Raw genomic sequence first — 23,098 nt, 5'->3', positions numbered from 1 at the left:
ACCAAAACTGGGAGACCTTAGCAGTATTAGAGAAATATGGTATAAGAATCAAATTATGCCTATTTCATAGAAATCTTATCTCTTTTAGGCTTGAGGAGTGCAGGATAATGTCATCTGCAAAAAGGCCGCTGTGGTTGAACTGGGAAAACCCAGATATTATGTCTGAATTGTTATTTCAGAACAATGAGATAATATTTAAAAATGGAGATGGTAAGGAAAGATAAGTGTAATTCAAAAGTTACATACCTGTTTATTTTCCTAACATTTTACTTAGTGTTTTTCATAAGTTTATAAAGTACATATATTTTTTAAAAAAAAATCAGCTTAATTTTTTTCCAGAAAAATTAAGCATAGACAGATGAGTATTTATCTCTTAATACCAAGAGATACCAAGAGTTGGTACAACTTTTATATGTTCTAAGATGCTCAGTCAGTCAAGGTGGAACACAATACTATTTAATATTTGTTCTTTTTAATTGTAAATTTCTTCAAGATATTACAGATGTGTAAACTCTGATTCCATTGTCTTGGATTTAGTTTATATTTTTTAAATCACCACCACAAGTTTATATTAATTTTTTACTATTTAAAACTTACTTTTCTCTACTGAGGGAACAAAATCTGCACAAAACTATGCAAACCTTATTACCTTTAGATGTATTTAGACATAGTTTTGGGGGGAAAAGGAAAGTAAGATGTAACCAAAGATTCTGGTGTTACAAAATTTGCAAATTTAATGTATTTGACTATTTCAGACTTGCGTCAGGACATGCTGACACTTCAGATAATTCGAATTATGGAAAACATCTGGCAAAATCAGGGTCTTGATCTTCGGTAAGCATTAGAGGTCATTCCCAAGTAATGCTGATCTTAATGGTTTTGGCATTGGTTTGTTCCCAGAGATTGCTTCTGTTTTCCCAAGGGTATTAAATGTAATGCTAAAAATAGACATTTTTGTGCACGTTAGAGCAACATTTAATTTTTTTTGTTTAACTAAACTACTGGATTTTATAAACAGAAGATCATATTTGGAAAATAATTCATTTTCATTCAAGTGGGTCTGCGTGAGCTACGTACAAGGAATGGATACAAGAGCCAAGGCACAGTAGCCACACTGTGGCCAAGTGATTTTGTCTGTAGGTTTGGCTTTGAACAAGGTGCCAAACCCTCAGCCCTGCTGAGCAATGGCTCTTTGTAGTTGGTATCTTCTCTTCAGTCCACACGGTAGATATTGCCCAGTCTGCGTGAGCTTCTCCACCTCCAGACTGTGGTGCAGCAGCTTCTCCAGGGCAATCAGGATAAACTGTTCTGCTTCTGGAAAACTGTTCCTAGACAGCTTACACCTTCAAATTTGTGTTTGCTGTGTGGTACACAAAGGAGCCACCTGTGCACTGTCTAGAAACCCCCAGTTTTCATTTTCTTATCTTAGACAGAAGGACCTGTTGGTTTATGTTATCTCTCATGGGTCACAGTTTTGTCTCCAGTGGCAGAATTAAGCCTTTGTCCAAGAATGGTTTGCAGAATGGTTACAGTTCCCCATGTCTTAAAGGGTAGTCAGATAGAGGAATCTGCAGAAATACATCCTCTCCCACCTCTTGCCACCATTCTCTATAAAGGAAGGAAAAAAACCCCAACAAAACAATGAACTTTTGTCTTCCAGGATGTTGCCCTATGGTTGTTTGTCGATCGGTGACTGTGTGGGACTCATCGAGGTGGTCAGGAGCTCTCACACCATCATGCAGATCCAGTGCAAAGGAGGCTTAAAAGGAGCACTGCAGTTCAACAGCCATACATTGCACCAGTGGCTCAAGGACAAGAACAAAGGAGACATGTGAGATTCCCTGTCACCTGTTTTTCTTGGCCATATGCTTCTTTTTGATGGAAACTTCAAGATAACAAAAGTTCATCGAGTTGGAGATTATGTCCATAATTATGTCCATCTAGTGTTGTTTTCTTTTTTACCTGTTCCTGTTTGCTGTTTTGCAAAAGAAAAATGCACTTCTGTGTTATTGGACTATCTGAGGAAAGTGTCTCCTTTTTTGTTGGAATAGGTATGATGCAGCTATTGACCTGTTTACACGTTCTTGTGCTGGCTACTGTGTTGCCACCTTTATCCTGGGCATTGGTGATCGCCACAACAGTAACATCATGGTCAAAGATGATGGACAGGTAAGAGATGTTTTCTAAAATCATACCCTAAGGTCAACCACTTGGATATGAGTTTGTTTTGGAAAAAAAAAATCTATTGGAACTATAAGTAAGTTATCAATTTTACAGTTACTTCACTTAAACAAGGAATTATTAATCTTAAAATACCTTTCTGTCTCTCTCTAAGCTGTTTCATATTGACTTTGGGCACTTCCTCGATCACAAGAAGAAAAAATTTGGTTACAAAAGAGAGCGTGTGCCATTTGTCTTAACACAAGACTTCTTAATAGTGATTAGTAAAGGAGCCCAAGAATGTACCAAAACGAGGGAGTTTGAAAGGTGAGCTTTCTTTTATGCACTTAACCTCCAGTGTTTTGTACCTAAAATGCGCTTTAGTACTGGTGACCTTTAATAATTAGACCTTTTAACTGAGCACTAGTATTTTAATTGGCTTGCAGTGGGAATGTTCTAGTTCTTCAGTTGAAGATCAACCATCCACTTGTAAGTCAGTGGGTAATCTTAGCACTTACATGACCTTTGGTCCATGAAATCTCACTTGAGATTCGCAGGGTCAGCATACATGTGAATAAAAACGGTAATTTTTCAAACATCTGATATTTCTTTGACTTTACACTTAAAATCCGCTTGAGATGGCAGAACTGCAGCTACTGAGAATTCTTAAATGTTGGATGTTGTGTGCATCAGAGCCTTGCTGGTCATCCAGCCATACTTCTCTCTCCTGTAACTGCTCTGATATCAGCTCTTCAGCTGGCCTGTGTCGTTTGTGACAGTGGCCAAAACCTGCTGAGCAAGAACTTTAATAACAGTAAATAAATCTATTGCTGTTGTCATTCTTAATATCTCTTTCACTCTTTAAGAGGTTTCAATTTTAATCTTAATTTTATTATGTTGATGGCAACAGAAGACAGATTTTGAATTGTAGTGCCTGTCTGAACACTGCAGTGAAGCTGTTTTGCATTTTTTCCCTTAACCTGGGTATTTCTTATCCAGTCTGATATAGCAAATGTCCCTGTTTTCAGTGCATTCTTCAGAGTACCTAAGGAGCAACAGCTGCTGCCCTCATAAAATTGCAGAAGAAATGCAACTCTGAAGATAGCCAGGAAAGCACTGATTTTAGCAGTGTGTCAGGAAATGCCTTTTGAAATCTGAAATGTCAGTAGCAGTGACAAAAAAGACCCTGTGAGCTCACATAAATTTGTGTTGAACAGTTGTGTGAATTGCAGATGGGGTTTAAGACTAGAAAGCCTGTCTTTGGATGTTGTGTTAGTCTGACCACTATTAATTCTTACACAAATAAACTAAGTAGGAGAATGAGTGCATCTTCTCAGCTACATTATGATGTTCTTACTAGACTAAGACTGCTTTTTTAGTGTCTGCTTACCTGTAAAACTATTTTGGAGCTGAAGCAGTGATGCACATCCAGTAGAGAAACGCACTGAGCTTTTTTTCCCCTGGTCTCTTCCAGGTTTCAGGAGATGTGCTATAAGGCATACCTGGCAATTCGACAGCATGCCAATCTCTTCATCAATCTTTTCTCCATGATGCTTGGCTCAGGAATGCCAGAACTGCAGTCCTTTGATGATATTGCATACATTCGAAAGACCCTTGCATTGGACAAAACTGAGCAGGAGGCTCTTGAGTACTTCATGAAGCAAATGAATGATGCTCACCATGGTGGCTGGACAACAAAAATGGACTGGATCTTCCACACAATAAAGCAACACGCTTTGAACTGAACTGACAGCAAAGAAAACAAGAACTGATACCCAGCTTTGTGGGTACTGCACTGTTAATACCCGTTAGCAGCAAAGACTGGTTGCATAGGAATTGCACAAACCATGAACAACATTAGAATTTATGGCAAGAAAAGAGATGAATTGTTCAGACAACTGTTGGAAAATAATGTAAAACAGGGTTTCAGATAGCACTAAAATTATAAACTTCAAAAATTAAGCTTTAGTACGATGTGTGCAGGGACCTTGACAAATTAGAGAGATGGGCAATCACCAAGTGTATGAAGTTTAACAAGGGCAAGTGCCAGATTCTGCACCTGCAGTGGGGCAATCCTGGTTGTGTGTATGGACTGGGGAGTGAGAGGCTGGACAGCAGCTGCTGAGAGGGACCTGGGGGTCCTGGTCGATGGCAACTTGAACATGAGCCAGCAGTGCCCTGCAGCCAGGAGGGCCACCTGTGTCCTGGGGGCATCAGGCACAGCATGGCCACCTGGGCAAGGGAGGGCATTGGCCCACTCTGCTTTGCACTGGGGCGGCCTGGCCTTGAATATTGTGGGCAGTTTTGGGTGCCACAGTCTAAACAAAATTAAGATATTAGAGAGTGTCCAAAGGAGGGCCCCAAGGATGATGAGGGGTCTGGAGGGAAATGGGCTTTATGGGGAGCAGCTGAGGTCACTTGGTCTGTTCAGCCTGGGGAAGAGGAGACTGAGCTCAGACTTCATCAAGGTCTGCACCTTCCTCGCGAGGGGAAGTGGAGGGGCACCAATCTCTTCTCTCTGGTGACCAGTGACAGGACTTAAGGAAATGGCATGGAGTTGAGTCAGGGGAGGTTTAGGTTGGATATTACAAAAAGGTTTTTCACCCAGAGGGTGGCTGAGCATTGAACAGGCTCCCCGGGAAGTGGTCACAGCCCCAAGCCTGACAGAGTTCAAGGAGTGTTTGGACAAGGCTCTCAGGCAAGGGTGTCTGTGCAGGACCACGAGTTGGCTCTGATCCTTGTGGGTCCCTTCTAACTCGGTGTATTCTATGATTCAATGATTCATGTTATGCCTTAAGCTCAAAAAGGTAAACTTGGAAGAATGTTTCCTTTTCTCATTTGATAGGATAAATTAGAAGGAAAAAGAAATAGTGCTAGTGTGAACGTAAGAGTCCATCACATCTTATCTTAGATCTGGTACAGCAGGTGGAGACTATGCTGGATTGTGGAGAGTGGAAAGAGAATTCAAGTGATAGCAAATACTTAAATGCAGCATAGTTTAAAGGGAAGGAGTTTGAAGCTCAAAGATCTAAAAACATTAGTGAGAGGACAGTGCCTTTTAAATGTGCTCAGAGGCATTAACATTTGTGGGGTTTGGGTGGCCCTTTGATTTCTGGGTCCGTCATCTGCACAGTTTCTGAAGGCAGTAGGAAATAGGCCCACTCAGTATGGTGTTTCTTCTGCTATGAATTTCTAGGGGTGCAATTCATACTTTCACAAAGAAACTCCCTATCATCCCCAAAAACTGACTAACCTGGAAATTGAATGGTCAGAATTGGGTTTAGTGCAACAGAGAGCTGTAGTGTTCATCTTAGGTTTGCTTTAATCTAACTTGAACTGAATAGATTTTTTTCATACATGTTTTCCAGAACCTAAAGAAAGGTGAGTTATTAAAATTATTGAAAGATTATTTTTTTATAAAGGCTATTTATATAATAGGAACTATTATTAATATATATTCTTTATTTACATGATTTGTCCAATATTAACTCTCTTAATTTTGCAACCCAGTTCTATCTGTCCAAGACTCCCGTTTTCATTAACGTCACTGAAGGTGACCAGACATACTCCTAGGACCAAATTCAGCCCTAGTGAAAGAGGACACAAGTACCAGTGAAGTAGTGGGAATATACCCACTGAAGCCAAAGGGAAACTTGGCCTAAGTCTCTAAAAGAATTTTGGGAATCACTCTTCACATTACTGAAATGATATGCTGGCTATTTCAAGAACGCTCATTTAAACCCTCAAAATTTGGGTCTACCATTTCTCCTCTTTCTTCCTCCTTTGGAAGTGGTTGTTGACTCCAGTAAGATACATCAGAAATAGCAATTTAGATTTTCAATATGATCAATAATTAGCAGTTCAGCAGACAGATATGTTGGCTAGCTCAAAGCATGTGGAGTTACCAAACATTTTATAGCTTTGTCTGTTTTGTGCGTGTGTGTAATATATATTTGTAAATCTAGTTGTTGTCCTTTAACACAATTACAATGTGTGCAATCAGTGAAATTGGCACCATGTTTTGAAACTGTTCAGAGTATCAAGGATTTCAGATTGCCCTTATGCACAACTTCAGGTAGGACTGTTTTTCTAATTGCTAAACAGGTTTTTTTAAAGTTAGCAAAGCCCATAATAGTTCTGCGGGTGATGTTCACCCTAACATTTTAAACTTGCTAGATTGGCAGCACTTGAATTCCAAAGGTTTGGGGCTTTTGGGGGTTCAGCTTGTTCACTGCAAACACGCACCGAGGTGCCACTCAGAAAGTGCAATACCACGTGTAATATAAAATATGCTGACAGTTGGTGTTAGACTAGAATATAAGCATATAAATAAACTGTACTTCGTGCAGGCTGTACTGATGAGGTAATGAGTGGTTAGCTTCATTTAGCAAATTGTAATATATTAAAAATGTGCAATCAATTACGTTATGAAAGACTTTGGGGATTGTAAAGCCAAGGCTTTGGTGTTTCAAGACACCTTCAAAGTCAGCATCCTGCAGCTGATTACTGCATGCATGGATACTTGATGTTGGGGGGGAAACCTGGTTTTGTGAAAACTACAGAAGCTCTGAGAACAGTATGGGAAATGTGAAGTTTTATTTCCTTAGTTCCACTAAATATTTTGGAGTAGTCCAATAGACTTCCCATTGCTCTCTTTATTGACTGTTACATATTCCTTTTTGTTCATATGAATATTTTAACTCCTGCTAAGCTTGTTTGTAGTTTCTAGAGCAAAGTTACTCTTGTATCTATTACTTTGCAGTCCACACACAATAATGGTTTAGCTCTTAAAATGGGTTAGTTTCAGTTTAAGTTTAGTTCACAAAATCTGAAACCCTGTTGGCTATAATTCTTAATTTAACTGAGTAAAACTGTTGCACAGACATCACATTAGGTGCTATATTATCCATATTTATCTGGTGTTGAAACAATGCTTTACCTCATTTGTGCAAGAAATGGTCAGCCTTTTCCAGCCTGGGTGAAAAGATCAACTCAAATTTTTTGGATGGTATGAGGCCAAATTTGTTTGTACTTTGCCCCTTCCTAGCCCTTCTGTAAATATGAGTATAAATGTCTTTCAGTTCAAGCACAGTATTCTGCACCCCTTTTGCCCAGACAGAGGTATGAGGAGTCAGGCTCTGTTTCCAGAAGTTACTGCAATTAAATATTGTGCATAGGCTGTTAAGTTATTATGAGAATCAAACACTTAAAAAAAAGGAAACCTCAGAGTGGTACAGACATAATATAGTTGGGGGTAATTTTGGCCTTTCAACAATTTTTTTTTTAAAAAGTAGAAGGTCCTGGGCTTTACCCAGTTCTTTGCATAACCAGGATGGGCATTTGAAAAACATTCTGCCAGTGTTTCACAGAAAGCAACAATCCTTTTCTCAACTTCAAAGTGTTGAACCCTAATTACTGTATCCTGCCACAGCAGTTCTGTGCTGATGTAACTTTACTGAGGATAGAGGAGGCTCTGTTTGCTTACCCTGGTGGAAATGAGAGGATGTCATCTGCTCCCAGTATCAGAAAGAAGACCTGCTTACACACCATGAAAGCACTTGTAACTGAGTCCTAGATTTTTACAGAAATAGCTTGGAATTCACCTTATTTTTAATTATTCCCACTTCATGGAGATTTGAAAATGCTCCCTTTGTTTTGGGAATCAGATGCACAAAACACTAAAGTAGTTTATTTTGGCCTTGAAGTGAATCTGGGCACCTTGCTTCTGCAGAACTTCCTTGTAAGACTGCCAGAGCAAGGAGCCCAAGACAGGGCCATGTGTTTTCTCACAAAGCATTAGGAAATAGTGTTTAGTGAAATAAAATTTGAAAACAGTCACTTTTTCAGCTGTGAAACTGTGTTTAATATGACAGAACAGCTGCTGCATATTAGTTTTACTTAGCACTACATTCATTGCTTTCCTAAATGTAGCAGAAGTACCTGTACTGATTTTATATATGCATACTCCTTTGTCTGAAAGGGTGCATTAGTAGTTTTTTCATAGTTGAAACAGACTTCCAGTATAATTTGAATTTTTTTAAAGGCTTTTAAATAGAACCAAAATGGTAGGTGATTTGGCATCTTGTGGAAAAGATATGAGCCTGCATATTGAGGACAATATAGAAATTACCAGGTTTATAAGAACTTTGTATGTGATGACCCTGCTGTTGGTGGTTTGGCGAGTTGTTTGTGGGATTTTATGCCAACTTTCCTTTTTCTGTAAAGTATTAAATGCCCTTTAGTGGTCAGTAGCCCATGTTTGTTGACAGTTTGAAGGTATTGTCTTTGCTTTGTCATTATATAACTGGCATGTTCAAATGTCTGTTCTTAATAGTAATTATGAATTCCTCCTGTTTTGCATGTCTGTACAGGTTGCAGACCTGGGCTGGACCCATTCAAAAAGGAAATATCAGAAAAGCCACTTGAAATTACTATTTTTGTTGATGTCTTTGACATCTTGAAAATAATTCAAGTTAATGAAAATGGTGTGGTATTACAGAAAGAATTGTAACTTGCTGCTTCTAGGATTTTTTTTAACTTCTTTCACTTGTTCTAGTTTTACTTGAATGGAAGAACCACACTTGTTTTTTTAAAAACACTATATAGCTGTGGATGTTGTTGCAGATTGTTGAATCCCAATTTAATTTTGCAATACATGTTTCATACAAGTAATGAATTTGCATCTTTTTATTTTGTGCTGGAAGTTGTCTCAGTTTAGGTAAGGCTCTGTCTGTCCAAAATGATGTGTAGCTCACCACCCCTGCAGCTGGTGTGGTTCGGGGTTCTTTGTTTAGTTTTACTTTTTTTTACATCTGTGTTAATGAAGGGAAGCCAACTGGAAACTGGCTATAGAAGTTCTCTATTTGCATACACTAACCAAACCCATAGGTGCTCTTCTCTTTGAGGAATTCTGATTTCACTTTATGCTGATAAAACATTCACTTCATCAGAATTGCTCTGGATTCACAACAGCATATGAAATCAGAATTAGGCTGTATGTGTATCAGAGTTGCAGATTATTTATTCCTATGATTCACTATGAAAGGTTCTCATAAGGAGAGGAATGTTTAGTAGCAGCCCAGTTAAACACTCAATAATTTTACTTTGAAATAGTCTTTATTAACAAAATAGCCTTTTCAACTCTCCAAAAGTACAGTGACCTTGTCTACAATTTGTTTCATTCTTGACACTTCAATATTTTTGTTCCTTGCTAGTTTAAATGTTTCCTCTTCCTACTCTTTTGTAGCATACAGACTTGTTGAACCCACACTCAGGAAAAATCACTGTTCTTCATTTGCCATACAGTGTTCTGGACATCTGAGCTTTATGGGACAGACTCTGCAAAGTCTGAGGTCTTGCTGTGTTAGTACTGCTGACTCAAAGCCACAGGTGAATCCCTCTGTCCCTTCTCTTCTCTCTCCAACACCCCTCTGGGACATGCCCAGAGCATAAGGACATCATAAAATATTTGTAAGAGAAGATCAATTGAAGCAATGTTCTGCCTGTCCTTTGAAGTTAGTGTCCCCACTGGTTTGTGTACATGTGTTTTAAGTGTCCTTACTGTCACTCCTGTATGTGATGCAATATTCCTGCAGCAGAAGGAAGGCAAAAAATACACTATTCTCTTTTGACCTTTTTGAATTCTGGTGCCTGATTCTCAGTAGTTATTACACTGCTTCAGGGGCCATTCAGTTTGGTGTAACTGCATTCATTTTGTTAGGCTCCTGTTCCAGTCATAAAATTAATCACAACTAAACCTGACTTAATTGTATTGCTGAAGTTACTGAAAGCCTAATTCAGGCAGAAGCTTTTTTTTTCAAGAATCTTTGTCTGTTGTAGTTTAGGTAATTGTTGTGAGCCAAAATATGGATATTTGTAGTTGCAATCTCATTCTGCCTTGTTTCTTTAACTATTTTTAATCTATTTTCAGGCGTTATTAATAATGTTCTATATCCTGAATTATCAACTGCCCCAGGCTGTCCAAAATTGTCTTACTCTTTCACTTGGGGCTGGGGAATGAAAAGGAATAGATTAATCTTCTTGTCCTATAGCAGCTGTGGTCCAAATTCTTCATTTCTCATGTGAAGATAAATGTGTAATTCATTATCTGGGAGCATCATCCTTTCTCTTTGCACCTCATAGAGTTTTAACTGTGAATATCCACTACACTATGAAAATCTACTTCCCTGGTGGAGAAAAGGGCTTTAAATATATATATGGCTGCAGTCTGAAGTCCTGGATTCTTAGGTTTGAAATGTTGTAAGTATTGTTCTCATTGTCAATGGCAACACAACTGCAGAGTTTTCACAGAACCATTGAGGTTGGCAAAGACCTTTGGAGTGCATTTAGCCCAGATACCCTGTTCAAAGCAGGGTCATCAGTAGAACAGGATGCCCAGGACATGGCCTAGCTGGGTTTAGTCTGTCTGAGAAAGAGGAACTCACAGTCAATTTTTTTTTCATAATGTTTATATGAAATATCTTCTATTTCATTGCCTGTTGTCCTTTCAGTGGGCACGGAGAAAAGCCTTGCCTGCCTTTCTTCCTCCCTGTCAGGTCTTTATGCACATTGGCCAGATGCCCCCTGGGCTTTCTCTTTGACCAGGACACAGTGCCAGCCCTGTCAGCCTCCTCTCCTGTCCATCCCCTCCATGGCCCCATTCCAGCACATCCAGGCAGGTTTGTACTGGGAGCCCCAGTGCTCCAGTGCTGAGCAGAGGGGCAGGGGGAAGGCTCACCTCCCTTGACCTGCTCCTCCTGAGCCAGCCCAGCATCCTGTTGGCATTTTGGGTAAAAACAGAGCCCAGGAGGGTGTCAGCTCTCCATGCTTCTGTGTAACTTCATTGAAGCTGGGAGTAGTTACCTATCTGCATCAAAGGGAAAGTAAAAATCCCCACCAGTGCTTCAATAACCTTTTAAAAATGAGACAATTACCTTTGAAATAACCACTACTGGGGCAGGGGGGGATGTTGCCATGTGTGTGTCATTCTGTGATAAAGGTCTGTGGTAAAGTAGGTAGAAAGCAAGACATTTTTAGTAATAATGGGCCAAAAAGTATTTAAGATGCAGCAAGATGCATGTGTTGTCATACTGAGAATAGTCTTGCAGTACTTTAAATAAAAAAAAAAACAACCCCTTTTTTGACCCTTCTGCTCTGCTACTCAAGTAACAAAAGTTTGGCCTATGATACTTATTGTAGTTCATGTTCATGGGAAACTGTAAAAAGTCTGCTTTTTATTTATCTTCACAGTCTGTATCATGCTGTTTATTAAAAAAAACTACTTTTGTTTGGTTTTTATCACACTTTTGAGTGTTAATGTATATACTAACAAGTAAATTAAAATGATATGGTTGGTACACCTGTGAATTCTGAAGTGAGAATTTAAGGAATATTCAGTCTTGGTGTGTGATTTGGTGTTGCAGCTCTGCCTTTGAAAAAGGCTGGAAGAAAGGAAATGGAAATTGCATACCTCAGTTAATCTGTGGGGAACAGAAATAGAATTTGCATTATTTAGGGGTGAAAAGTCCAATATGAGTGTGGCATTTGTTCTTGTAAATGCTGATCCTCAAAATAAGGAATTTTATTTTAGTTTTAGACGTGGGCTGTAAAAAGCTGTGACAAGAAAGATGATGTTATTGAAGTGTTTCAGCTTGATGGTTTACAGTCCCTGCTAAATCAATCTGGTTTGGAAAAGTATGCTTCATGCTTTCATTACCAAAATTATAATTTAAACAAACAAACAAGGTTATATTTTTGTATCCAATACTAATTTTGAAAGAGTGACAAACATATTTGGGGAAATTACTCACTGGCAGTATAATAGCATGAGGCTGCTAAGGAACTCCTTCTGTGGCCATGTTGGCCTACTTTGGACTCCAGTTCCTAACAATCTGGGGAGGATTTGAGCTCTCTTGTGAGAATTTCACCTTTTTTTGGAGGGATGATGCAAGTATCAGGGTTTTTAATCAGGCCCCTTCAAAACATTTTTGTCCCCAGTCAGGTCTAAACTTTGTGCACTGGTCAGTTCTGTTTCAGATCACACTGCCCAGCTTTGAGAAGGGCTGTGTTCCAGCAGGTGCTCAGTCTGTGCTGCACCAACCCATCATAAAAGATGGACATCATCATCCTTACATTTATTCTGTCTGAAGCTTCAGCAGAGCTCTGGTTTGAAAAGTATGGCTGGGGCTTTGGAACTAGCTACTTCAATAACCTGAACTAACAGGTTAAACTTGTGTTTATTATACATAAGGTGAGTTTTACCTTTGCCTAATAACTATGAAATGGTTGTGAGTGGCTACAACTGTGTGTTAGTTGCACAGGATACTTCAGGATAAGAGGATCATCAGCTCTTGTTCAAATACAAATTTTAGACTTTACTGCCATTTAGTACCAGGGTGTGATTTTTGTGGTAGTTCTAAGTCTAAATATGAAAAAATCACAAAAAAATTTCAAAATAATGCTGGTGAAACAAGAAAGGTTTGCAATGGGAGCAGTTTGCTTTAGCATGGGAATCTCAGTAAGCCCTCCTGATTTTATGCTCAGAAATCAGTCTTTGCCAACCTGCCTTGGAAAGGCTCAATCTAAAGTCTCAACTCACGTAACAAAAGAGCAAAGAACCTGATGCTAGACAAGATACCTCAAGTAACCTCCTAGATGTCCTTTTAAACACTAACAAACCTACCTGCAGTGAAGGTTATCCCCATGAGCTATGCTAACTGCTTTTATTGAAGAAAGGGTTTACCCCACGCTTGTTTTGGTCAGGATATATCCCCACTAATTGAAATGAGCATCTTCTGTGTTGTCCATTTAAACAAGAATGTGAATATCACATAGGCTCTTCTGTATTTTCAGTTCTGACTGATTAAAACCTCACCCAGAGGTCTCTCAACATCCCAAGCACGTGGTGGTTTAAAAAACAAGACTCATTTAGGCCTCTCTGTCTAAAGCATTGATAGCTCTGTTTGATGCATATGACTTTGAACTGGATCTGCAGCTTCAAAGGGGATCCTCCTCAGATGTTCTTCTTTCACTTAAAGCCTTGTCTTTTTATCTGACATAAGTGGTGTTGGGCTGTGCCGCTTTGGGTGGAGAATAAATCAGTCAAAAGGTACAGAAGATGCTTTGGTCCGCCTGCGTTTGCCTCACAAGCAGGACCGAATTCAAAGCAAAGGCTTGGGTTTAGGTTTGGCTTTTTTTCCTCTCCCTTTGCCATGTGTGGATTTTTAGGTTCTCATCACTGCCCTCCGCTGGGAACTGGGGAAAGTGCTTTCCTGGAACGCTTGCATGGAAAACATTTTGGTGAGTAGAGGGAGAGGTATGTGAGCATTTGGGAGCCGATTAGTGAGACCTTTAACACAAGCTGTCCTGGGGACACCTCAGCAACCACGGCTGGAATAAAAAGCAGAGAACGAACTGAACTGGGAGACCGGGATCTTGTTGGATTGGAAACTCAGTGCAGGAGATTGTAGGCATACAACATTTATTTGGTGTCTGAGGGCTCAGCAGTGTGCCAGCAGAAGAACACCTTTAGCTCTGTTTTGCTGCTCACCACCAAAACTCCTGTGTGATCATAGCATGAAGCTCTTTCCATCTGGCTCTAAGCAAGTCATGTTACTCTAAAGGGATGTTTCCACTCTCAGGACAAAGGCTAAAGGATTTTATAAACAAAGTCCAGTTTCATCTACCAAATAATGAATAAAACTAAGGCCAGAAACAGGGCATAGTTTCTTTTTTTGCCAGTCAGTGGAGCAACATAATTAGGGTTATTGTGGATTCTCTGCTAATTCAAAACTTTTTTGTAGAGCTAGGTAAATTCAGGCTAAGCCAGAGCAAAACAATTCAATGAATGAAACACTTAGCAAAATTCCGTAAGTTATTTTAAGTCATGGAAATAAGGGACTGTAGTGGCCTCCCTCATGTCTTCAAAGTTAATGAGGTATTTTTTTAAATAGTAAGATGCTGTTTGAAGTGTTCTGCTTTGTGAACCAATACAATTTGGTGCTTTTTCCTGTGGCATGAAGAAGAAATCAGCAAAAAGGGATGTGATTATAAATTTGGAAAAGGGAGAGTTGATTATTTTAATTTTCAAGCCCTTATTTATACGTATTTCACAGAATCATGGAATTGTTAGTTTTTGAAGGGACCTCTGGAGCTCATCCAGTCCAAAGCATGGTCACCTGGAGCAGGTAACACAGGAACACATCCAGGTGGGTTTGGAATGTCTCCAGAGAGGAAGAATCCACCACCTCCCTGGGCAGCTGTTCCATGCTCTGCCATCCTCAGTGTGAAGAAGCTTTTCCTCGTGTTGAGATGAAACTCCTTGTGTTTTAGTTTATGGCCATTGCTCCTCATCCTGTTGCTTGGAGCCACCAGAAAGAGTCTGGCACCATCTTCTGGCCCCTGCCTTTGAAATATTTCTGTGCATTGATGAGATCCCGTCAGAGCTCTCTCCTCCAGACTAACCAGCCCCAGTCCTGCCGCCTGTCCTCACAAGAGATGCTCCAGACCCCTCCTCACTTTGTGCCTCTGCTGGACCCTCTCCAATAACTCCTTGTCTTTCTGCATGTAAATATTTCTTGTACTGTATATATTTACGATACACTCTATTTTAATTCTCCTATACCGTAGCTCGAAGGGACAGCTTCTACATTGACACAAAAAGTAAAGTTGAGCTTTACGAGGTTCCGGCTTTGACATCACCCTCTCAGTTGTGTACAATCAGGCGTGCAGACACAGTTCTGAAGCAGGCCGAGGCCTATGGCTGGAAAGGCGGTGGTGCAGACGGTGTCGGGTACAAACACCAGCTAAAGGTTTATTTAGGCCCCTCGCCGTCGCCATACGGGCACGAATACCAGCTAAAGGTTTATTTAGGCCCCTCGCCGTCGCCATACGGGCACGAATACCAGCTAAAGGTTTATTTAGGCCCCTCGCCGTCGCCATACGGACACGAATACCAGCTAAAGGTTTATTTAGGCCCCTCGCCGTCGCCATACGGGCACGAATACCAGCTAAAGGTTTATTTAGGCCCTCGCCGTCGCTATGGCGACGGGCGGATGCGGGGGCGGCCGTGGCCGGCAGGGGGCGCTGCGGGCGGCGGCCGCTCGCCCCTTTCCCGCCCCTTGCCCGCGGAGCGGCCGGGCCGGGCCGGGCCGGGTCCGCGCGGAGCGGAGCCCCGCTGGCGGAGCGGCAACGCCGGGCCCGGGAGGAGCGGAGCGGCTCTGGCGGCCGGCAGGTGAGTCCCGCCGGCAGCGCCCGGGGAGCCGCGGGGCGGGAGCCGCCCGTGCCCCGGCCCCATCGGGGAGGTGAGCTGTGATTCACGGCCTGGCCCGCGGCTCTCCCGGGTCCCGGGCCCGGCCCTCTCCCGCCGCCCCTGCGGGGTCTTGGCCTCGCCCGTGCCCGCGGCTGCCGCCGGGGCGGAGCGGTGCCTTTGCCGCGCTCCCGCCAGGCGCTCCCCGCGCGGCCTCCGCGCAGGCCGCGCCGCCCCGGGGCCGATCGGGATCCCGGTGCTCGGGGCCTGGATCCCGCTTTCCAGGGCCAGGAAAGCCGCTGGAATAGAACAGCCCGCCTTGCTGTCCCGCGGTGCGATCCGTGCAGAAAAGGCTGAGCTTTTCACGCGCGTTACCTGGGGTGAGACTCGCGTTGTCTGCGCTGTCGGTTCTTCCCTTGCAATCACAGAAAACGGTGAAGGTACTGATACTTCTAGATCATGATATAACGTTAAAATCAATTATTTTTCCATCCCTTGAAATAAAATTTCAGTTCAGAAAATATATTATCTTAGGAGAACATCGTTGAGTTGATCAGGGCCCTTTTTTCCCTCCTTTCACCTCCGGTGCATGGCACTGACTACAGAACATCGTGGGCCCCCAAGTGCTCTTCAGTAATGGCAACCCGCATCACATTCCTTGCTTGCAGCCTTTTCTTCTTCAAGACTGTTTGTCCCGTATATAGGTCAAGTATTTGTGTTTCGTTTCCAAATATTTTTCTGCTCTCAGGAGCTGCCAAGTGCAGCAAAAGCCAACTAGCCTGAGACACAAGAAAAAGAAATACACCAGTGCATCCACCTTACTAATTTTGATGCTCTAAACCGAAATTAATATCAACTTCTTATGTTGCTGTCTATCTTCAAGTTCCATAGATTTATTCTTTGTAGCATTTGTATCACGTGTATCTCATTCTGTGGTTTTTTTCTGTTTTGTGCTAAAGTTTTAAGTGGTTTAAAATGCTGTCACTCTGTAGGTGAAAGTCTTCTTGAGCTGATGTATTCACTACATTTGGAAGCTGTACAGTCATCAGCTTCTTAGCTGCTCTTCTTCCAGATACTGAAGAGTCTAGGATTTTTGGTAAGAGAGCATGACTGTGTTAGTATTTTAAACACTAAAACTTGTTTCTGAAGGGCTCTGCCTCACTGTCCTCTCTCTGACAAAATGGGTGCTGGAGAGAAGGCTTGTAGATGACCCTGAGTGCTGGAGTACCTGGAGTTCTGACTGGTCTGTCTTTTAGGTGAACCTTTTGCTTCAGGGCAGGAATGTGAAACTGGACTTCAGCAGCTGTGTGCATTTAGTGGGTTCTTAACAGTATCAAAATGGGCTGGGGCGCAAGAAGGGGGAATAGGAAAAAACTTTTGTATTTAATATGCAGGTTTTCAAAATGCTTGTATTGTTCCATAAGGTTCTGAAAGATAAACAAGATACAGACAAGTCTGATTCTTTAATGTTTTTACTTTACAGTTCATGTAGACTGTTCAAAATGAATGAACATCCTAAAAAGAGGAAAAGAAAGACTCTGCATCCTTCTCGTTACTCAGGTCAGTCTGGAGCTTGAGTTATGTACACTTTAGTAAGTTAATCTTTTTTCTCAGAATAATAACTTTACAAGAAGCGACCACTTGTGCCAACATGTGGAAAAGCAGTGACACAAAGGGTGGGATAAGAAATCTTGGCTTGAATGGGCAGCACCCACTCTGCAGGCTCCTTTGTTGGGTCACCTTGAGCCAATGCACCTTTGTTCTGTACTCCTGCACATGGGGAAACTGGCTTTAGCTGCAAATCAAGGTGATTCTGCTTCCACAGAGGGGAGGTGGGGTGGGTAGAGAGGAATGGTCAGCACTGAGCAGACCACATACTTGTCAATGTCCTCAGTGGGAGCAGAGACCTGATACTCCAAACATCAGGGCAGCAGCTGGAAGGTATAAATCACAGTAGGAATTCTTCCAAAACAACTAGTCAAAATGTGAAAAGAATTTTGATGAACATTAAATACATCTGTAACTACAACAAGACATGAGTACTTAAGCTTTTTTTGTTGATGTTTTGGTTTAGATTCTTCTGGTGCAAGCAGATACATAGACAACAGTGGGATTTTTTCTGACCACTGCTATAGTGTCTGTTCCATGAGACAACCAGATATAAACAGAGGTAAGACTATGTTTTGGGGTCCTGTTCTGCAGTTCTTTTATGTATCATGTTCCTATTAATAGAAGCAAAAAGAATACACAGTATATAGCAGGTTATTTCTGTGTCCTTGTGATCTGATGGGCCTTAGACTGCTGGGAGGTTGTTCAGCTGATACAGCTGAAATACAGTTTTCGAAGTAGAAACAATGACAACAAAAAGACCCTTCAATTTTACATTTTTAATGGTGATTAAACTGCTTCCAATACTCACTACCCAGGTAATAAAGTTGATGAGTTTAGATGGAATTTACCAACAGTTGCATTGAATTGTACTTGTACCTGGCAAAACAAAATGCGTTTTTATAAAACACCCAATAGAGGATGGAAGGTTAGCAGAGTAAATATGATGGTGGATTTTTAGTCTATTTATTTTTCTTTTCACTTTATTATTTAACCATAAAGTCTGCAGAAGATTTAGAAAATATCATATTTTTAAATACAATGTCCAGAAATATAGAAGAATATTTTTTAAGTTGAGTCTTTTAAATGTAATGTTTCATTTAAGGATTTTAATTTTTTTTTTGTTGATAGTAAATTCAGTATTTTCTGCTGAAATCTTCTAGACAGATTTGTTACTTTTTGAATTCTTTTGTTTTTCTCTGCATGTAGGGAAATAATTTTCAAGGTATTTGTTGTTACTTTTAAAAATGTAGGTTATGATGTGCTTAGTATATAAAGGTAAATTTATGCAAGTAGAATAAATAAATAGTAAGTAAGATCTGTGACTAAATTCAGGATTCAGGATGATGCTAGTGTGGAGAAATGATGACAAGGAAATGCTTCCCTTGCCTTTGCAGGTAGGTTCCACAGTCCTGTGCAGAGCCTGGACACGGATGATGATGGGAGCCCCGTGCATGCTGGGAGCTCTCACTGGAGTGGGGCACACTCAAATGCTGGGATGCACTGCACAGACCCTAGAAAGAAGGATAAAGGTAAAGGTCAGTGTTTGCAGATGAGGTGCTGGGGGGTTGGAGAACCCAGCTGCTGCTGGCTTTTCATAAAACTTCCTTGCTTTGACAGAAATTGTGAGGGATTTATAGTTTCTGGTATTGCTTTCTTAGCTGATAATCATAGTCTGGCAGGGGTAAAATAACTGGTCTTTGCATTTGAAAGCTGTTGCAGCTGAAAAGTTAAAAATGGGCGCAGGTGTTTTGTAGTGGTTTTTTTTCAACCTTCTATTATGTATTTCCTCCTGCAGATAAAGGTACTAACAATGGAATGTGCAGAGACTTATGTGATTCACCTATATTCAGTGACAGCCCCACAGAAGAAGAGAAACCTCTAGATATCCAAACTGTAGAAATTTCTACAACAGAAGTGAATGCTGTAGAAGTTCACGATATAGAAACACAGACTGTGTCACCTGAGAAGCTGGAAGCTGAGGACCTTGAGGAAGTCCCTCTGGAGACCTGTAAAATCTTTGAGAAGAACCAGGCTTTGAATATCACAGCTCAACAGAAATGGCCCTTGCTGAGAGCCAACAGCAGCGGCTTGTACAAGTGTGAGCTCTGTGAGTTCAACAGCAAGTACTTCTCTGATCTGAAACAGCACATGATCCTGAAGCATAAGACATGTGCAGACACTCATGTCTGTAAGGTTTGTAAAGAAAGTTTCTCCAGCAAAGTGCAGCTCATTGAGCACGTAAAACTACACGAGGAGGATCCATACATCTGTAAATACTGCGATTACAAAACGGTGATTTTTGAGAATCTGAGTCAGCACATAGCAGACACTCACTTCAATGACCACCTTTACTGGTGTGAGCAGTGTGATGTGCAGTTCTCCTCCAGCAGCGAGCTGTACCTGCACTTCCAGGAGCACAGCTGTGACGAGCAGTACCTGTGTCAGTTCTGTGAGCATGAGACCAACGACCCCGAGGATCTGCACAGCCACGTGGTGAACGAGCACGCGTGCCGGCTCATCGAGCTGAGCGACAGCTACAACAACAAGGAGCGTGGCCAGTACAGCCTCATCAACAAAATCAGTTTTGACAAATGCAAAAACTTCTTTGTGTGTCAGGTGTGCGGCTTTAGGAGCAGGCTGCATACCAATGTCAACAGGCACGTAGCTATTGAGCACACCAAAATATTCCCCCATGTTTGTGATGACTGTGGGAAGGGATTTTCAGGTATGTTGGAATATTGCAAGCACCTAAGCTCTCATTTATCTGAAGGGATTTATTTGTGTCAATACTGTGAATATTCAACAGGACAAATTGAAGACCTTAAAACTCATTTGGATTTTAGGCATTCAGCAGATTTGCCTCATAAATGTACTGATTGTTTAATGAGGTTTGGGAATGAAAAAGATCTTTTAAGTCATCTTCAGATACATGAGACGGTGTGATTGCTTTCTTTCCCTGTAATCAATTTGTTAGAATTTGATTTAACTTTCAGTCACTGGAATGTGATATTAAATACAATTTTAAACAGCAGCTGTACATTTCTAATGTTTTCATCTTTATATCAGCAAAGCATGTATAGCACTTGGTGTTGTGAATTTCTTTGTCTAGGGGTTTCAGTAGAAATAATCACATTTACGCTGTGATGTATCAGATTTTGGGGGGAGGGACAGGGGGAGTAATTGCATGTTGTGATACCAGTTCTGGTGGTCATCCTGCTCTTTCATGTCTAGTGTACAAGACCAGCTCTCTTGAGTTTAAAAAGGCACAAAACCAAAGCAAATATCTAATTCTATGCTTAAATAACCCAGTACTGGTCTCAGTTCCACATCCAGCTCATGTTACCCTGGGTGGCAGCAGGTCACTGCACTGGTGTTTAGCAGAAGCACTGGCCTGCCAAAGATAAGGGTGCTCCAAAAGTTCCCAGGCATGGACATCTCCACATTCACATACCAGCCTTCATTTCCCACCTCATGCTCCTGATAAGCTTTTTCAATTGTCCTGTTTTTCTCCTGGGACATGTTCTGACCTCACTGTTCACTGTGTTTAAGTCCCATCTGTGGGACTGTCAAACACATGCACAACACATTCTTCCACATATGTACTGCATGACTCCAACATGATATTCCCTTTATTTACCTTCAGTTCCTGTCTTTTAATGCACTGAGGAGACACACGTTGCTTGGGTTTGGATTGGATCATGTTCTAAAGAGTAATTGGAAAAGGAATTTGCAATGATCCTGCTGAGAATGTACAAAATTAATTTCTTACATAAAATCCCAATATAGCTATCACTGAAATTATGGATGGCACCAACCTCTGACTAGAGAAAACTTCTAGTAGTCTATATTATTGTAGTAATTCTGTATATTCATAATTATCTTTCCACCCCTAGTAACTTGAGGAATGTTATTTTAACTCTGTAAATTTTAAACTTTTATATATGGGCTTAAAAGACCGGTAAGTTACAAAACTTTTACTAATCACTCAAATTATTTCACACATCTGTTTATATTATACAAAGCACTATCCTGCCATTGTAATCATTGGAAATGAGTTTTTACAGTTCATTCTGTAGCTCTCTATCTGAGTGGATATGTGTACAGATAAAAAAAAAAAAAGACTGGGGTCACTTAGATCATGCTAGATACCACAGTGAAAATACTTATAATAATTACTGGTGGAGTTCACATTTCTTTCTTCATTGATTGTAAATTTGTAATGTAAGATTGTCTAATGCAAGCTTTGTATAGAGATAATTAATGTATGAAACATTTCTTGATCAGTGAGGTTTGGTGTTATCAGCTTCAAGGCATGCAAGGGTCTTCAGATTTGATTTTTAAAGCTAAGGATAAAACTTGGCTGAATGTTGTCGATTAATTGAAGTTCTGATTTCCAGAGAAGTATTTCTGGAAAGTCTATGAACCACTTAGTGTTGATTTTGTTGTGAGAGGAAAGACCATTTCTGTCACTTTGAAATGCTGATATACTGCTAGATCTTGTGTTTTGTCATTGAAAGGGCAACCTGAGGGTGTCTTGCTGTATTTTATTACTCCCTTGTATAGAGAATGACAGCATCTGTGGTAGAATTGTTGATTTCCTATTTTGAACACATTCTTCCCTGGCTGGCTTAAAATCATAGCAATAATATAGTTAACAGAACACTAAGATGAATTATTTTCTATATGGAAAGTTAATTTTGCTTATATATCTGAAAGGGGGAATGCTAGTTCTCTGAAAACTCTACTTCTGCTGATAGCACAGAGGTGGAATGGCACAGCTGAGTTCTGGAGAGAAAGCTGCTCTGGGAGACAGAGACAAGAAGTGGAAAAAAGGTGTTTTAAAATCCCCAAAAATAAATAAGGGGGCTTAAGAAGTGTGTATGTTTGCGTAGACCAGCATTGTGTCCCCAGCAGGAAAGGCAGTGTCCTGTGCCAGCACAGAGCCCTGTGACACAGCAAACTTGCTTGTTGACATGAATAACTTCATGGCTGTCTTTGAGTTGGGTTATTTCTGATCTCTAAAATGGGAATCAAAACAATCCCCCACAGGAATGCTGTGAAGCCAGATCATTCCAAACTAAAATGCAGTCTAAACAGGAAATGTATCCAAGGTCATTTTAGGTTGGATTTTATAAATGGGGGACTAACGTTAGTATTTTCTTTTTACTATCAGGTAGTAAATGGATTTGTAAAGGAGTAGCATGTCTCATTTTAAAAGGGAACACAAGTACACTGCTGGCTTCCACATGATCTGCATGTTAAAGCAAAAAAGTTACTAAGTAGTAGGAAAAATAGGTGATGAATAAAAAAATAGGTAGTGAAAAAAATAGGTAATGAGTCTGCGTGGAATGTGGAAGGCTGAAAGGCATGGCTGAGCATGCCAAGGACAGGGAGGGCAGTGGGGTGATTTGGGTGAAGGGAGGTGAGTGCTCTGACCTGAGCGCAGCTGCGCGGGTACCGCCACCGATCTGTCACCCTGGAGCCGAGCAGCTCAGCTCGGTCCGGAGGGGCGGAAATACACTCGAGGGACCAGGACTGTGCCAATATTTATTCTTTTTCTCCAAGGCAGTAAGTGTCAAATTCTGGTTGTTCGCTGGTACCTGTGAGGTTCAGCTGTTTCAGGAACAGCATTCCAAGCAGAAGCTATGCAAAATCATGAAATTGGTTTTGGTAGTGTTTTATATTTGTGAGAGACCTGTATTTGATTCTTTGCTTTTCAGACTTTTGAACCCTTAGTTTTGATGTATGAACCCTTCGTTTTGAGCGGTATTTTCCAGCCTTAACAAATTTCTGTGTGTCAGATTCCTGGACCATATTTCTTATTGAGCAAAAGACCTTTTTTATGTGAAAGACTGTTGACTTCAAAACAAAGTTTGCATCCCACATATTATTGCAAGATCTTAAAATACAGTGGATTAGTAATCCTCAAATAACGTGTCCTCTAGAATGCTGTTGTCGCCGATTTTCATTTTGGTTCTCGTTTCCTAATGCTCCCATACCAAATGCCTGAGGTAGCGGTGCTCTCTAACTCCCGAAAGCCCGCGTTGCTGTCGCCGTGCGGGCTGTGTCCCTGTGCCCAAG

General features: G+C 41.0%; 2 protein-coding genes across 10 annotated transcripts in view; both read left to right on the top strand.

Moving 5' to 3' along the window:
* PIK3CA (phosphatidylinositol-4,5-bisphosphate 3-kinase catalytic subunit alpha) overlaps nucleotides 1–11,442 on the top strand; it is a 42,222-nt gene extending 30,780 nt beyond the window's left edge. For both annotated transcript variants that reach the window (XM_084212553.1, XM_084212554.1), the window contains exons 16-21: nucleotides 89–210; nucleotides 756–834; nucleotides 1,661–1,831; nucleotides 2,052–2,169; nucleotides 2,336–2,487; nucleotides 3,635–11,442. In XM_084212553.1, coding sequence (XP_084068679.1) covers nucleotides 89–210; nucleotides 756–834; nucleotides 1,661–1,831; nucleotides 2,052–2,169; nucleotides 2,336–2,487; nucleotides 3,635–3,905 — 913 coding nt within the window. In that variant the 3' untranslated portion in view covers nucleotides 3,906–11,442. The remainder of the gene's footprint in view (nucleotides 1–88; nucleotides 211–755; nucleotides 835–1,660; nucleotides 1,832–2,051; nucleotides 2,170–2,335; nucleotides 2,488–3,634) is intronic.
* A 3,710-nt stretch (nucleotides 11,443–15,152) lies between these two features.
* Nucleotides 15,153–22,922, top strand: ZNF639 (zinc finger protein 639; the record flags this gene model as incomplete). Of its 8 annotated transcripts, none has more annotated exons than XM_084212580.1 (6): nucleotides 15,153–15,786; nucleotides 16,399–16,502; nucleotides 16,890–16,966; nucleotides 17,481–17,576; nucleotides 18,412–18,552; nucleotides 18,813–22,922. In XM_084212580.1, the coding sequence occupies 4 exons, from the start codon at nucleotides 16,909–16,911 to the stop codon at nucleotides 19,958–19,960; spliced, it is 1,443 nt and encodes a 480-aa protein (XP_084068706.1). In that variant the 3' UTR covers nucleotides 19,961–22,922. The 8 variants fall into 8 exon arrangements, with proteins under 8 accessions (XP_084068706.1, XP_084068707.1, XP_084068704.1 ...); XM_084212581.1 differs by having other exon boundaries at nucleotides 15,153–15,846; XM_084212578.1 differs by having other exon boundaries at nucleotides 15,153–16,110.
* Nucleotides 22,923–23,098: the final 176 nt, after the last annotated feature.

Source organism: Fringilla coelebs (genome assembly GCF_963513975.1).
Source record: "Fringilla coelebs genome assembly, chromosome: 10".
Lineage (NCBI taxonomy): Eukaryota > Metazoa > Chordata > Aves > Passeriformes > Fringillidae > Fringilla > Fringilla coelebs.
Note: the sequence above shows the minus strand (reverse complement) of the source record. Positions and strands in the feature narration are given on the sequence as shown.